Source organism: Macrobrachium rosenbergii, chromosome 56 (assembly GCF_040412425.1).
Source record: "Macrobrachium rosenbergii isolate ZJJX-2024 chromosome 56, ASM4041242v1, whole genome shotgun sequence".
Lineage (NCBI taxonomy): Eukaryota > Metazoa > Arthropoda > Malacostraca > Decapoda > Palaemonidae > Macrobrachium > Macrobrachium rosenbergii.
Genome location: NC_089796.1, coordinates 47,473,181 through 47,486,792, shown reverse-complemented (window position 1 = coordinate 47,486,792; position 13,612 = coordinate 47,473,181). Strand labels below are relative to the sequence as shown.

General features: G+C 41.7%; 1 protein-coding gene across 1 annotated transcript in view; it reads left to right on the top strand.

The window, feature by feature from the left end:
- Mi-2 (chromodomain-helicase-DNA-binding protein Mi-2 homolog) overlaps positions 1–13,612 on the top strand; it is a 244,711-nt gene that overhangs the window by 165,624 nt on the left and 65,475 nt on the right. Inside the window, exons 26-27 of the mRNA XM_067100202.1 lie at positions 3,004–3,036; positions 13,339–13,430. Coding sequence (XP_066956303.1) covers positions 3,004–3,036; positions 13,339–13,430 — 125 coding nt within the window. The remainder of the gene's footprint in view (positions 1–3,003; positions 3,037–13,338; positions 13,431–13,612) is intronic.

Here is a 13,612-nt window from a genome sequence, read left to right as displayed (position 1 = left end):
TCTCTCTCTCTCTCTCTCTCTCTCTCTCTCTCTCTCTCTCTCTCACAGAACGTTGGGAAATGCTACACAAAAACTCATTCATCCCTCCACAAGGTTCGAAGGCCATCCAGAACCTACGGTGTAATGGCAAGAACTACTTTTTCCTGTGATTAGAACCCTTGGCAACTGTGACCTGGCACCAACACATTCTCTGAGAGCCAGTAGCGCTCAATGGCTCTGAGGAGGAATAGAGAGCTCTCTGCCCAGCTGGATGGTATGGTATTGCCTAAAAAACCAGAAGTCCCAGACCATCCATAACCCTGGGAGTTAGGGCAAGAGCTCATCTCATTCTCTGATTAGAACATCTTGCCCTTTATCTTAATGGACTTTATCTTCTGACACATGCTCAGATTTAGGAGAAGCATTTTCCTCCTCCTAGTTAAAGCTAAAGATGTCAGAACAGCCTCTACCTCATTGGCTTTCAAACACTATATATCCTTTACGTCCATTCAACAATCAACCTACTGGTAGTATGATCATTCTTCATTTCTCATAATTTTGAGGGAGTTTAAACGGTATTTAAAATTTTGGCAGTACCATGCAATTTTTAGTTACTGACACACACACACACTCTCTCTCTCTCTCTCTCTCTCTCTCTCTCTCTCTCTCTCTCTCTCTCTCTCTCTCTCTCTCTCTTACTCTCTCTCTCTTTTTCAAAACTTTTTACAAAACTATCTTAACGGCAAACTGAAACTCTCTCTCTCTCTCTCTCTCTCTCTCTCTCTCTCTCTCTCTCTCTCTCTCTCTCTCTCTCTCTCTCTCGTAGAGTAAGGGTGGGAACTACCCATTTGTTTTTCTTTGGTAACCTGGTCCCCAGAGGTAGCTTTGGAAGTACTGGTAGAGCAGCACTGGTTATACTGGGCACACCACCTTTCACTCCGGATAGATTGGCCTCCCACCTATTGGTAGGGCTCAATCAGTGAAAGTGTAGGTTCATATTCCCATCAGAACAAATACCAACTTCAAAGAAATTTGTAATTTTCCTATGATTTGAACCCATGCTTTCATAGGGTAGGTTTTACCCTCCTCTACTGCCCCTCATGGTGCCGATCTGTCCCAGTCATGGAGTTGAAAGGTACCGCAAACGGGCTGATTAACAAAGTGGACAAGCTGATCCAGCTCAGATCACAGGTAACTCATAGGCTTACCTTTTAGGCATTTGTTTTTTATTTAAGTCGACAGACACCTCAGCGCACTTTGCACCAAGTACTTCATCTATGAAAGCATAGGTTCATATCCTAGGAAAAATACAAATTACTTTGAATTTGGTAAGTTATCTGGGTCTTGTGTCAGTATGAAGATATTCGAATAGGAAGAGTATCATCCAAGTGATTGCCCAGTTTGTTTAGCCTCAGGATCTTTGAATTTTTTAGTCTTTAGTTTGCTTCCCTGTATTTTCCTTGGTTGGCTATTGTTCTTACTACTAGTCAGTCTAAAGTATCAAGAGACCAAAATGTGATAATTTCAGTTTTTAATTTTGATTCTTTTTGGGACAACATAATTAGTATTGTTATTTTTATTATTATTATTACTGGAAAGAAATGCAAAGGGTAAATGAAACAAAACATGGTTTTAATACAACCGTTATTCAAAATTTACCATACTTTTATGGATGTGAAATCCCGGTCACACCATATGGTATACACGGATACCCTCTACACAAGTTCATTTCTACAAGAGACTCACTACACCTTCTCTTTCCACTTGACAGATTATTTAAAGCTGAAATGTGAGGAAGAGAAGTAGCATTAACTTCATACTTAGAGATGTTACTTATTCACACCTACATTATTTTATGTTGGGACTGAGTATTGCAGAGAGCAATCCCAGTCTTTATCATCATCGTAACATCAAAATCTTTCATTTCTGGACTTGTAAAAAAAATGTGTATATGAAAATGTTTTGTGCTACCTAAATATCCATATGTTGCCTGAATAAAAATTTAGGCAGAAGAGCAAAGGAATCCAGTCTTCCTTCATAGTCCTTAAAATGCAGGATCAGTGGAGGATTGAAGCTAACAAAGATTCGAAGTTAGATCTCTAGGATGCTAGGTCATGAGCATATCACATTAAGCTCTGTCTTACTTACAATGATTTTGAGTCCTCACCTCTCTATCCCACTCTTTCACCTTAGAAAATTTTCAGGACTTACTCCTCCGATTCTTATTTTAACAAATAAATTTAGTAACCTATAAGGGCCACCTTTCCAGCAATCCTTTGTAGCTTCCTCCATTACTATGATGTACAGCAAATCACATGTATTTTGGTACAACTGCCACTGTCTTTATTTGTAAGTGATGTGTTCTAATGAGTCGTTTCTTTACTGTGCCTTCAAAATGCCCATCACATTTTTCTTGGTATTCTGTGCAATTAATTTTCAAGGTCCATAAATATGAGGTAATCTCCTTTTGGTTAAGATAATTTTCTTGTAGTTACCTTGGTATAAAGACTTTTTGTTGTTGACTTTTTGTATTTGGTTGTTTGTATATTAAGGAAGGTTATTGGTTTGTAACAGGACTAATGTTTTTATTGGCCATTAAATTTTCTCTCTCTCACTCATATATATATATATATATATATATATATATATATATATATATATATATATATATATATATATATATATATATATATATATATAGAAACTGTCTCATAGGCAGTGTCCTTTGGTGCATTGTCGTGATGAATGGAGGGTGGTATATATGCTCCTGTGATTCTTTTTGTTCCTCCGATGAATGTTGAAGAGGTTCATAGAAAACGACGGAGTCATTAAAAGCCATAATCTCAAAGTTTTGCTGTTCTACAGTGAAAACACGCCGATAAGTGCATTGCTTCAAATGGAGAATACTTTGAAGGTGATAAGACTGTAAACATGTAATGACCGTGATATATATATATATATATATATATATATATCCTTATGAATGTTGAATACACTTCCAGGTGAAAGCCATTGCTTGCTGAGAGTTGGCTTGCTAGAGTTGGTGGTAACATTGAGGTATGTGCATTCAGAGTTCACAAGTCTTGTATAAGTTATTTTTAAGCAGACTGTATGTATTTGGTGATTAAGTGTAGATCCTGTAATTTCATGTGTGGTTTTGAAAGTCCATGAAATGAACTGGTACTAGAAGCACAGGTCCCAGTTCAGTGACAGTGGACTAGAAAATATTGGGAAGTTTAGGAGTCAAGACAAAGGGATTGCTTGGCATAAAGGCATTCTCAAACAGTGATATTTCTAGTAGTTCTTTTGGTTATAACTTTTGTCACTCTTTGTTAAACTGTATGTTGATATAGGTTTAAAGGCTGCTCAAAAGTGGTAGAGGTAGAGGGCAGGCTGCTGCAATGACTCACAGCCCAAGCCCCCCTCTCTACCTAAGCTGGGGCACAAGTACTGCACTAACCAAAGTTTTACTCTTGTCTGAACTGCCAGTTTCACAGTTGGAAAGGCTATGTTTTTAGTGCTGCTTACCTTGTAAGGTAGAACTACAAAGGAAGATAGTAGGTATGACGTGAAAGAGAGAAATACCTGGGGCAGGTATTCAAGTAGGTTATTGCTTTTTTTTTTATTAAATGAAAACATATACATTTGTAATAATGCAGTATTTCAAGATAACTACAGTATTTTGTTTAATTTACTAGCCTTTGGTTAAAAATAAATACATTGTAATTTAACATTTTTCCTTCAGTAAAATCTTGAGCTCTTGAGGTAGTTTTATAATGAAGTTAGGAAATGACACCAGCTATGGTCTATGTCGTGTCTTTACTGTTACTGGGTGTTAGTTAATTTAGTTACATTATGGAAGTTGAAAAAATTATTTTCTATTAGTATATTTGTGTGGGAATGATTTGCTAGATGTTTTGGAAACTTTTTGCAAAATTTTTTATGACCACATTGTTAGCGTTTCAATGTGTGAACAAAACTATGAATGTTTGGAGACTAAGGTGATGCTGTTTTCTTTTCATGCATGAATGTTTTGTGGTTATTTCATTTAGAGATATTTCAAGTACTGTGGAAAAATAGATAAGTGGTATTTGTTTGGAGAATGAATGAGCTGATTATGTGGTAATAAAGTTTTTGTATCATTAATGGTCTTGATATTGGTTTTAGAAGTTCTTGGTTTTAATGACAGATAACACAAGTCATTCATGAATGCAGTCATGCATTATGGCAAAGTGCTTCAAGTATTGTGGAACAATGGATGTAGTATTTGTCCGGAGAATGAATGAGTGTGTTATGTAGTAATTAAGTTTTTATATAAGTAGCTTACCAAGTAATTGCATGGCTATTAGTTTCATTAATCACAGCGCTTAAATTCAAATTTTGCGTTAACACCGACGTTCTGTGTAGGTGACTAGTCTCGCTCCCTAACAAGAGAGTTACGAACGACTTAGCAGATAATCCTCAGTCTGTTTTTGCAACCTCTGCTGTTAACATTGGGTGTCAGCAGCAGCTTTTCTTTTTTACTTTGTTGGTTATTTAAGTTAAGTATACCTTAGTTTAACCAGACCACTGAGCTGATTGACAGCTCTCCTAGGGCTGGGCCGAAGGATTAGACTTATTTTACATGGCTAAGAACCAGTTGGTTATCTAGCAACGGGACCTACAGCTTATTGTGGAATCCGAACCACATTATACCGAGAAATTAATTTCTATCACCAGAAATAAATTCCTCTAAATCTTCATCGGCCGGCCGGAGAATCAAACACAGGCCTAGCAGAGTGCTAGCCGAGTATGATATCAACCTGTCCAATGAGGATCTGCTGGTTATTTAACCAGACTTCAGTGTTCAAGCTGAAAGTTGTGTAGCTTCAGCCAAAAGCTTTCAGGATGAGTTTTTTCCTTGGTTTTTTGTTGCTAAATGGTGTCTAGTACATCAATTGTTCGCTTTTACCGCAAAAATTGCAGTTAATTGTTTAACTCTTCTTTGCCGAGTGGCATACTGTAACGTAAACATTGGTTCATTGTCGAACTGATACTTACATTTGCTAATGAACTGATTTTTTCAATAATACCTCTACAGTAGTTGTAACTTGCCTTCACAACAAATAATGTAATAATGTAAAGTGTTGCCGAGTAGCGTGATAAAGTAAACTTTGCATTCGCTACCATCTTTATCAAGTAACCTAATAAAATGTAAACATTGTATTTGCTGTAGGACCGATATTTTTGGTAATGATTCTCTATATCTCCGCAAGTGTCAAATAATGTATATTAGGAGTTGAGATTTGTCTGTATGATGGTACTCTGTGTACTTCAAAGAATTTATTAAACTTCTTACTACACTTCCTTTGCAGAGAACTGAAAAAGTGTTAGGGCAGAACGTAGTAAGAGAGAAATTTTTTGTTTTTTTTGGTTGCGTTGGGCTTTTGGAAGAATTGGCATTCTTGACAGTCAAGGATTGGCTCCGAACACCCAGGAACACTAACAAGCTCCTGATTTCTTAGCTTATGAGCTACTAGCTCGCTTGATGCCCAGTTGCCTGGCACCATCTATACCAGGAGCACTCAGCACCAGCTCCTGATCATCTGGCGCCTACTCTCCCTGCATCCATTTTTGTCTCTCCTGCTACTAGCCCTCTATTTCCCTCTGCTCCCATGCCTGGCTCCCTTGCTTCCTTCCCATGCCATTGCCATTCTTGTGTCTAGGTTAACAGAAGTTAACCTTTTAATAGTGAAGTGTTTTGCAGTGGAGGAGATGTCTACTTGTCCCCCAATGCTCGTAGACAGAAAGCCCTTGTCAAACTCCCTTAAACCTGGAAGGAGACATACTGGAAGTCCAAGGGAGGTTGGGGGGTATACACACAGGTAGTTGAGCCTGTTGCCGGTCCCAGGTATTAACTGACAGCCACTGGAAAGGCGTTTTACTGGATGTGTAGTGGAGGATATGGCTATCTGGTCCTATTGGATCTCCTAAACCCCAGTCCCTGTCAGACTCCCCTAAACCTGGGAGGAGGCATACTGTCGGTCCATGGGAGTCCAAAGGGGCCTTTTGCCCATGGGTAGTTGCTCCCTCAACCGAACCTGTCGCTGTTTCCCAGGTATCGGTGGATAACTGCTGGAAAGGTGTACAAGTGGACCCTCACAACTTTTCTTCCATTGGATCAGACTCTGAGTCTAAAGGGCGCAGCTGGTGTTTCCAGGATTCCTCCAGGCCACTAAAAAGGCTTGCGATGGAGGATCAGGCTCCCTTGATCCCTCGTAAGTGCCATAGAGACCAGGAGCCCTCTTGTAGTTTTTGGGACGACACAGAGCTCCCGGTGGATACCAAGTTCCCAGTGGTTCCCAAGCTCCCAGTGGCCTCTAAATGCCAAGTGGATCCCAGACTTCCAAAGGGAGCAGATCATCCCATGGGATCCAAGCATCCAGAGGGATCTGATGGATCCAAGCATCCAGTGGGATCTGATGGATCCAAGTGTCCAGTAGGACCTGATGGATCCAAGAGTCCAGTGGGACCTGATGGATCCCAGTGTCCAGTGGGATCTGATGGCTCCAGGTGTCCAGTGGGATCCAATGGATCCAAGCACTCAGTAGGATCTGAGGGATCCAAGTGTACAGTGGGAACCGTGGGATTAAAGCCTGTAGTGGGACCCAAGGGATCCGAGCGCCAACCTGTTGGGTCCGGCTCCAGTTCCTCTTTTGCTCGGTGCCTGAATCTTAAGAGCACACTGTGGTCATGTCTTGTGTGCCAGTTCCCATTGAAAAGGGACCAAGTCTACCTCCAGACAAGACTTGTGTCAGAGTTGTTAGTTGCTGAAGGAAACTCCCTCCTTTGGGCTATTTCCTAGTCATCCAAGCATCTGTCAAGGTTGGAAACTTGGCTTTCGTTTAAAAGGAGCAAGGTATAGAAATGTAATTCGCTTATATAGAATTCGCATAAAGAGAGGGGGACCTGTAATAATGAATATTACTCAGTGAAAAATACCGCGAATGGGCAAATTTTTTTGCGAATAATGTGTATATATGTTCCATAGAGAAATCCTTGAATCCGAGAGTCCCCCAGCTGCTGGGGTCTGTGGAATCTATAGGACAGACTTGTCTTGGACCTGTTTGTCCCTTCAAGGAATCTTCGTTTTCCTCCTTTTGTGGTCCATACCATCCCTATAGCATGTGCAACAGACCCCATGCTGTAGGCAGATTTGTTGGGCCACCTCTCCTCACGCCCTTCATCACGGTCAAGGGGGAGAGAGACAATCTTCAGGCTAACTCCAAGTTACGTTGTCCACTTAGCTGTATGATGGTCCCTGAACCTGCTCAGTGTGGGCGGACCCTACAGAATCCTCCCCCACTGTGTCTTCTCAGACAGCCTCACTTCAAGAGATCCACTAAGGTATTCAGACCCTTCCCCAACAAACTGCAGACTGTCCGGATGATTATCAATTGAAGATCTTTTTTAGATGTATTGCAGAGACCATTGCAAGATGTGGAAGTCTGTCTTCTCTCCTCATCTTCCAGACGTGGGGATCGACTTTCCGAAGCTAGTATCTCAGGGCCCACATCTCCTCTGCGAGACATCTGTGTTCCTTTTGCAATTACCCCACTAAGGGGTATCAGACTATGCATAACTCCATGTTTACACATGGAGACCTAGTTCGTTGGCATCCCTATGACCTAATTTCCTTTAAAGTTCCTGACACGCCCAAGTAAGGAAGAAGGAAGGAGACATGGTTTGCTCATTTCTCTTTGGATTTTAGCGAAGGGCAGGGACTCATCCAAGACCTTGATCCATTTTCTTTCTCCCTTAGGAATTTCATGGACATCCGTGTCTTCCAGGAGCGCCAGACAACACCCAAGCTCATAGCTCGTCTGGTCTGGCACCCTGCTCTCCTGGTGCCAACAATAGCCCGGCACCAGTTTTGGCTATGACGTCATCTTTTGCTCTGAGCGCCCAGTAGCGCTCGCTAGCTCTGAGGAAGACCAAAGTTTTCTATCCAGTTTGAATGTTCAGGTTGTGGCGGAATTTAAAAAAATACAAAAACAATACACAACACAGATACACAGAACATATAACCGCATACAGTACTCACTCTGATCCTCGGTTGCTGGGAGATGGATGAAGGTGTCCACGGTCGCCAACACAGTAGACAAAATTACACAAACAAAACCGAAAAACAGACTTTCAACCCAAAAAAACGAGCAAAAAGAAAGAGACACATGCACAGACAACAATGACCTCCAACAGGAAACATACGACTCACGAAACATACAATAATCCACCATCATCAATGTCCAGCTCAAGACTTGCACAGAACTCAGCTCAAGACTCACTCAAAACCGAAAAAACCCTCGACATTTTCACAGACAGACAACACCGTAAACAAACTCTCTCTAAAGACCTCATCCCTCTTCCAACAACCAAAACACTTACATTAACAAAACTATCTTACTCTCAAACTCTCTCTCTCTCTCTCTCTCTCTCTCTCTCTCTCTCTCTCTCTCTCTCTCTCTCTTAACTCTCTCTCTTCTCTCTCTCTCTCTCTTAACTCTCTCTCTCTCTCTCTCTCTCTCTCTCTCTCTCTCTCTCTCTCTCTCTCTCTCTCTCTCTCTCTCTCTCTCTCTCTCTCTCTCTCTCTCTCTCTCTCTCTCTCTCTCTCAGAATGGGAAATGCTACACAAAAACTCATTCATCTCTCTCTCTCTCTCTCTCTCTCTCTCTCAGAATGGGAAATGCTACACAAAAACTCATTCATCCCTCCACAATTCTCCCCCTTTAGTATTTTCCAACCAACACTTTTCACACTACATTCAAATTGCCTTACGCAACACCCACGGATGCTCACTAGCAGGTCCTTTAGAACGCATTCGTGGTCACGCAATCATTCTCTCAGACTCGCTCTCTCTTCCAGCAACATTCAAATTCACATCTTCTCCATTCTCTCTCAGATTCACGCTATCTTCTTCACTATTACCACTCTCAATTTCATCCACAATCTCATCTATACCCTCTAATTGCTCCCAAATACCTCCCCAATTCTTCAACTAACCCATCCCATTCGCTCATTGACCTTTCCAATTCTTGCAACGATTCATTCATGCTTTCAATCACCCGTCTATCACCGCTTACGCTCACTTACCAACACTTTCGCTTCAACTCTACACGTTCAGTCAACTCAGTTATATCAAACCCGCATATGCTATACGCTTCTATTCATACCATCCCATTCATCCGTATTACACGCTTTATCACTCATTTTCACTTTGGCACTCACACCCCTATCACACAACTTACGATCATTCCGTTCACGTGACGTTCTTCCCTTTCTTACGCTTTCCTACCATACTCTATCAAAACAAATTGCTGATCCTCATGCAACAACCCCTCACATACATGCACCGCTTGCATCCTGGAGGATCCACCCATTTGAACCCCCTTCACACTCAGTTTCCCGAATTCGCTGTCACAGTCACCCTCTTTCGTCTACATACACTTGATACATGCCCTTCCATTCCACATTCGACACACTTCGCTCTCGGTTCTGAACACATTCTCACATAATGCCCATTCTTACCACAGTTGCCACATATTACATTCACTGGTACCCCTACAACCATTAGCAATATGACCCACCTGTCCGCACCTGTAGCATTTAACCCCCTATCTTTCGTACACTCACTTACCAAATGTCCCGATTGCCCACACCAAACACGCCCTAAAGCCCACCTACACTCATTCTTTGTATGTCCTTCCTTTCCACATCTAAAACACTTCGCTCGACTTCCACTCACCGACCTTCCCCTTTGTACACTACTATCCCTAACCCGCCCAACCCGTTGTTCCCTTACAAACCCACCATTCATCCTCACTGGCACCTCCACATTACTTGCTCTTACACTCCTATCTATTACACTATCGGCCATTCTCATTGGGCCCCCTCAACACTGCATCCCTAAAGCTTCCAAACTCTGGCACTCTCTCATCTACCCCAGCCCTTACACTTACACTTCTGCTCTCTTTTATAACCCTGTCAAGCTCATAATCTTCTACAATTTCCAAAATTTCTCCCCAAGTCAACCTTTCACTTGTCCATCTTTTCTTCTCCTTCCGCTTCAAGTTCACAAATTCTCTAACTCCATCTGGCACTGTCCCTAACAACTTCCGTACTAACTCCTTACATTCATCTATCCCATCATCCCCAAACTTCTTCCTTGCCAACGCCTCCAGCCTACAAGCATATAGTGACAAGGTTTCCCAGCTTTCATTCTTGCCTCATCAAATTCATTCTTCCTCTTATACTTAACACTCGCTTTCATACGCCTCGCTTGCTCAACTAGTCTAGCTTTCACCTTGTCATACTCAACATTTCCCACACTCATAATAACCCTATACATATCAAGCAAAACCCAGTCAAATATTCTCCTAACTCTCGTGCCCACACTCTCTTACTTTCCCCATACTTATCCTGACAAAACCTTTCATACTCCCTAAAGAAATCATGCACATCCCTCCTTCCATACTCATCATACCTTTCACACCGGGGTACCTCCCTCACATACAAAGCCTTTCTCACTTCTTTCTCACTTTCACTACTTTCGCTCTGTCCTTTCATACCCTCTTCCGAATACAAAGAGTCCACTTCCGCACTTACATTCATCTTACTCATTACACTCTTCTTCCTCTTTTTATCCACTTTTATCCATTCACCTCCATCCACCTCACTATCACTAGTATCTTCACCCTCTCCCTTCTTTCCTACCTTTCCCACTTCCTTGCCCTTCTCACCAGTTTCCTTTCCTTTTCCTTTCTTCCCTTTTTCTTCCCCTGACTTATCCTTACTTTCCCTCTGTTCCTTCCCTTGCTTTTCATTCCCCTTTTCCTTACCCTGCCTCTCATTCTCTCGTTTCTTACTTCCTATTTCTACATCACTTTCATCACTCACGCTTCCATTCACTTCTTCCTCCTTTTCTTTCTCTCTTGCCCCTTCACGCGTTCCAGAGGACCTGCCTCCAACAGCCCCTTCTCCAAAAACACCCTTGAACATACCTTTCACCATTTCTTCCACACTTTTCCTCATTCCCTCCAACTTTTTATCCATCCTCTCTACCATCCTGTCTCCCATTCTCTCTTCTGACTCTTTCATCTCCCCTTTCATTTCTTCTTTTGCACTCCTTAGCATTCCCCCATCTCCTCCAACTGACTCCACAACTCCTCATTCTCACCCCTCAGCCTCCCATTCTCCTCACTTGCCAGCCGCAACTCCTCTCTCAACCTCACCAGTTCCTCTTCCATTTCCTCCAGTCACACTACTAGCCACTAATCTCAATTGCAGCTGCAACACCAGCTGCCCCACGTTGGGCGCCAAATATTATGTGGCGGAATTTAAAAAAATACAAAAACAATACACAACACAGATACACAGAACATATAACCATATACAATACTCACTCTGATCCTCGGTTGCTGGGAGATGGATGAAGGTGTCCACGCTTGCCAACACAGTAGACAAAATTACACAAACAAAACCGAAAAACAGACTTTCAACCCAAAAAAAAAAAAAACGAGCAAAAAGAAAGAGACACATGCACAGACAACAATGACCTCCAACAGGAAACATACGACTCACGAAACATACAATAATCCACCATCAATGTCCGCCTTGCACAGAACTCAGCTCAAGACTCACTCAAAACCGAAAAAAACTCCCTCAACATTTTCACAGACAGACAGCACCGTAAACAAACTTGAACTAAAGACCCTCATCCCTCTTCCAACAACCAAAACACTCATTAACGACAACTACACACACACACACACACACACACACACACACACACACACACACACACACACACACACACACACACACACACACACACACACACACACACACTCTCTCTCTCTCTCTCTCTCTCTCTCTCTCTCTCTCTCTCTCTCTCTCTCTCTCTCTCTCTCTCTCTCGTTCTGAGAAATGCTACACAAAAACTCATTCATCCCTCCACAAGGTTCGAAGGCCATCCAGAACCTACGGTGTAATGGCAAGAACTACTTTTTTCCTGTGATTAGAACCCTTGGCGGCAACTGTGACCTGGCACCAACACATTCTCTGAGAGCCAGTAGCGCTCAATGGCTCTGAGGAGGAATAGAGAGCTCTCTGCCCAGCTGGATGGTATGGTATTGCCTAAAAAACCAGAAGTCCCAGACCATCCATAACCCTGGGAGTTAGGGCAAGAGCTCATCTCATTCTCTGATTAGAACATCTTGCCCTTTATCTTAATGGACTTTATCTTCTGACACATGCTCAGATTTAGGAGAAGCATTTTCCTCCTCCTAGTTAAAGCTAAAGATGTCAGAACAGCCTCTACCTCATTGGCTTTCAAACACTATATATCCTTTACATCCATTCAACAATCAACCTACTGGTAGTATGATCATTCTTCATTTCTCATAATTTTGAGGGAGTTTAAACGGTATTTAAAATTTTGGCAGTACCATGCAATTTTTAGTTACTGACATGGTATGACGGAAGGAAGCATAGGATTTTCTCATACTGCCCTACTGCGTCTTCACCTTGCAGTGAAGTGTCAAATATTGGGGAGGCGGGGAGCAAGGGTACAGTGTACCTGGAGCACCCGGCACCCTTAGTGGATGGGTTGTGGTTTTACTTCAGTGTAGGTGACAACATAATCTGGTTGTTTTTATTATGGTACTGCACCCAGGGCAAGGGCACCTTTAAAGTTCTGTAAGCCATCGGATAATTCCTTGACTGCATAACTTCCACTGATGCTTTGGTAGCGATCAGAGTATTCCTCCACTACAAAGCTCCGTCTTTAGTAGAGGCAACCCTTGGTTTTACCGTCGCGCCGCTACGGGTTAAGTTGAGCACCAACCAGAGGCAGCATATACTGCAGGCTCTCTTAACTAACAGGGGATGACCAGCATCATTTTCAGTGCCAGCAACTTTTCTATTTCTAATTCATTACATGACTTAATTTTTTAGAGTAGAATATATCCATGTAATTACTTGGTAAGTTACTTATATAAAAATGACATTTTTATAATAGAATAAAGTTTTATATATACTTACCTAGTAATTACATGATTGGAGCCCTCCCTCCTCCCCTCTGATAGACATAAGTATAAACAGACTGAGGATTATCTGCTAAGTAGTTCCTAACTCTCTTGTTACGGAGTGAGGCTAGTCACCTACACAGAACATTGGTGTCGCTACCACGCAATCTGAATTTAAGCTGCAGCGAATAAATGAAACTAATAGCTATGTAATTACTTAGTAAGTATATATAAAACTTTATTTTATTATAAAAATGTCATTTTTGTATCACTAATGGTCTTGATATTGTGTTTACAGGTTCTTGGTTTTAATGCTAGACAGCGCAAGTCATTCCTGAATGCAGTCATGCGTTATGGCATGCCACCTCAAGAAGCCTTCAATTCTCAGTGGTTAGTGTATCTCATGGTGTATCTGCCTACTAAAGTGGCTCAGTATACACTTAACTAAATTTGAGAATAATGTTTGAAATAATATGAAGTCCATTAATGGTCAGTAATTCATGTTTTTTGTGTACATTACCTTTCTTATGTGTTTGTTGCGTACAAAATTTAAAAACTTCATTAAAATTGAT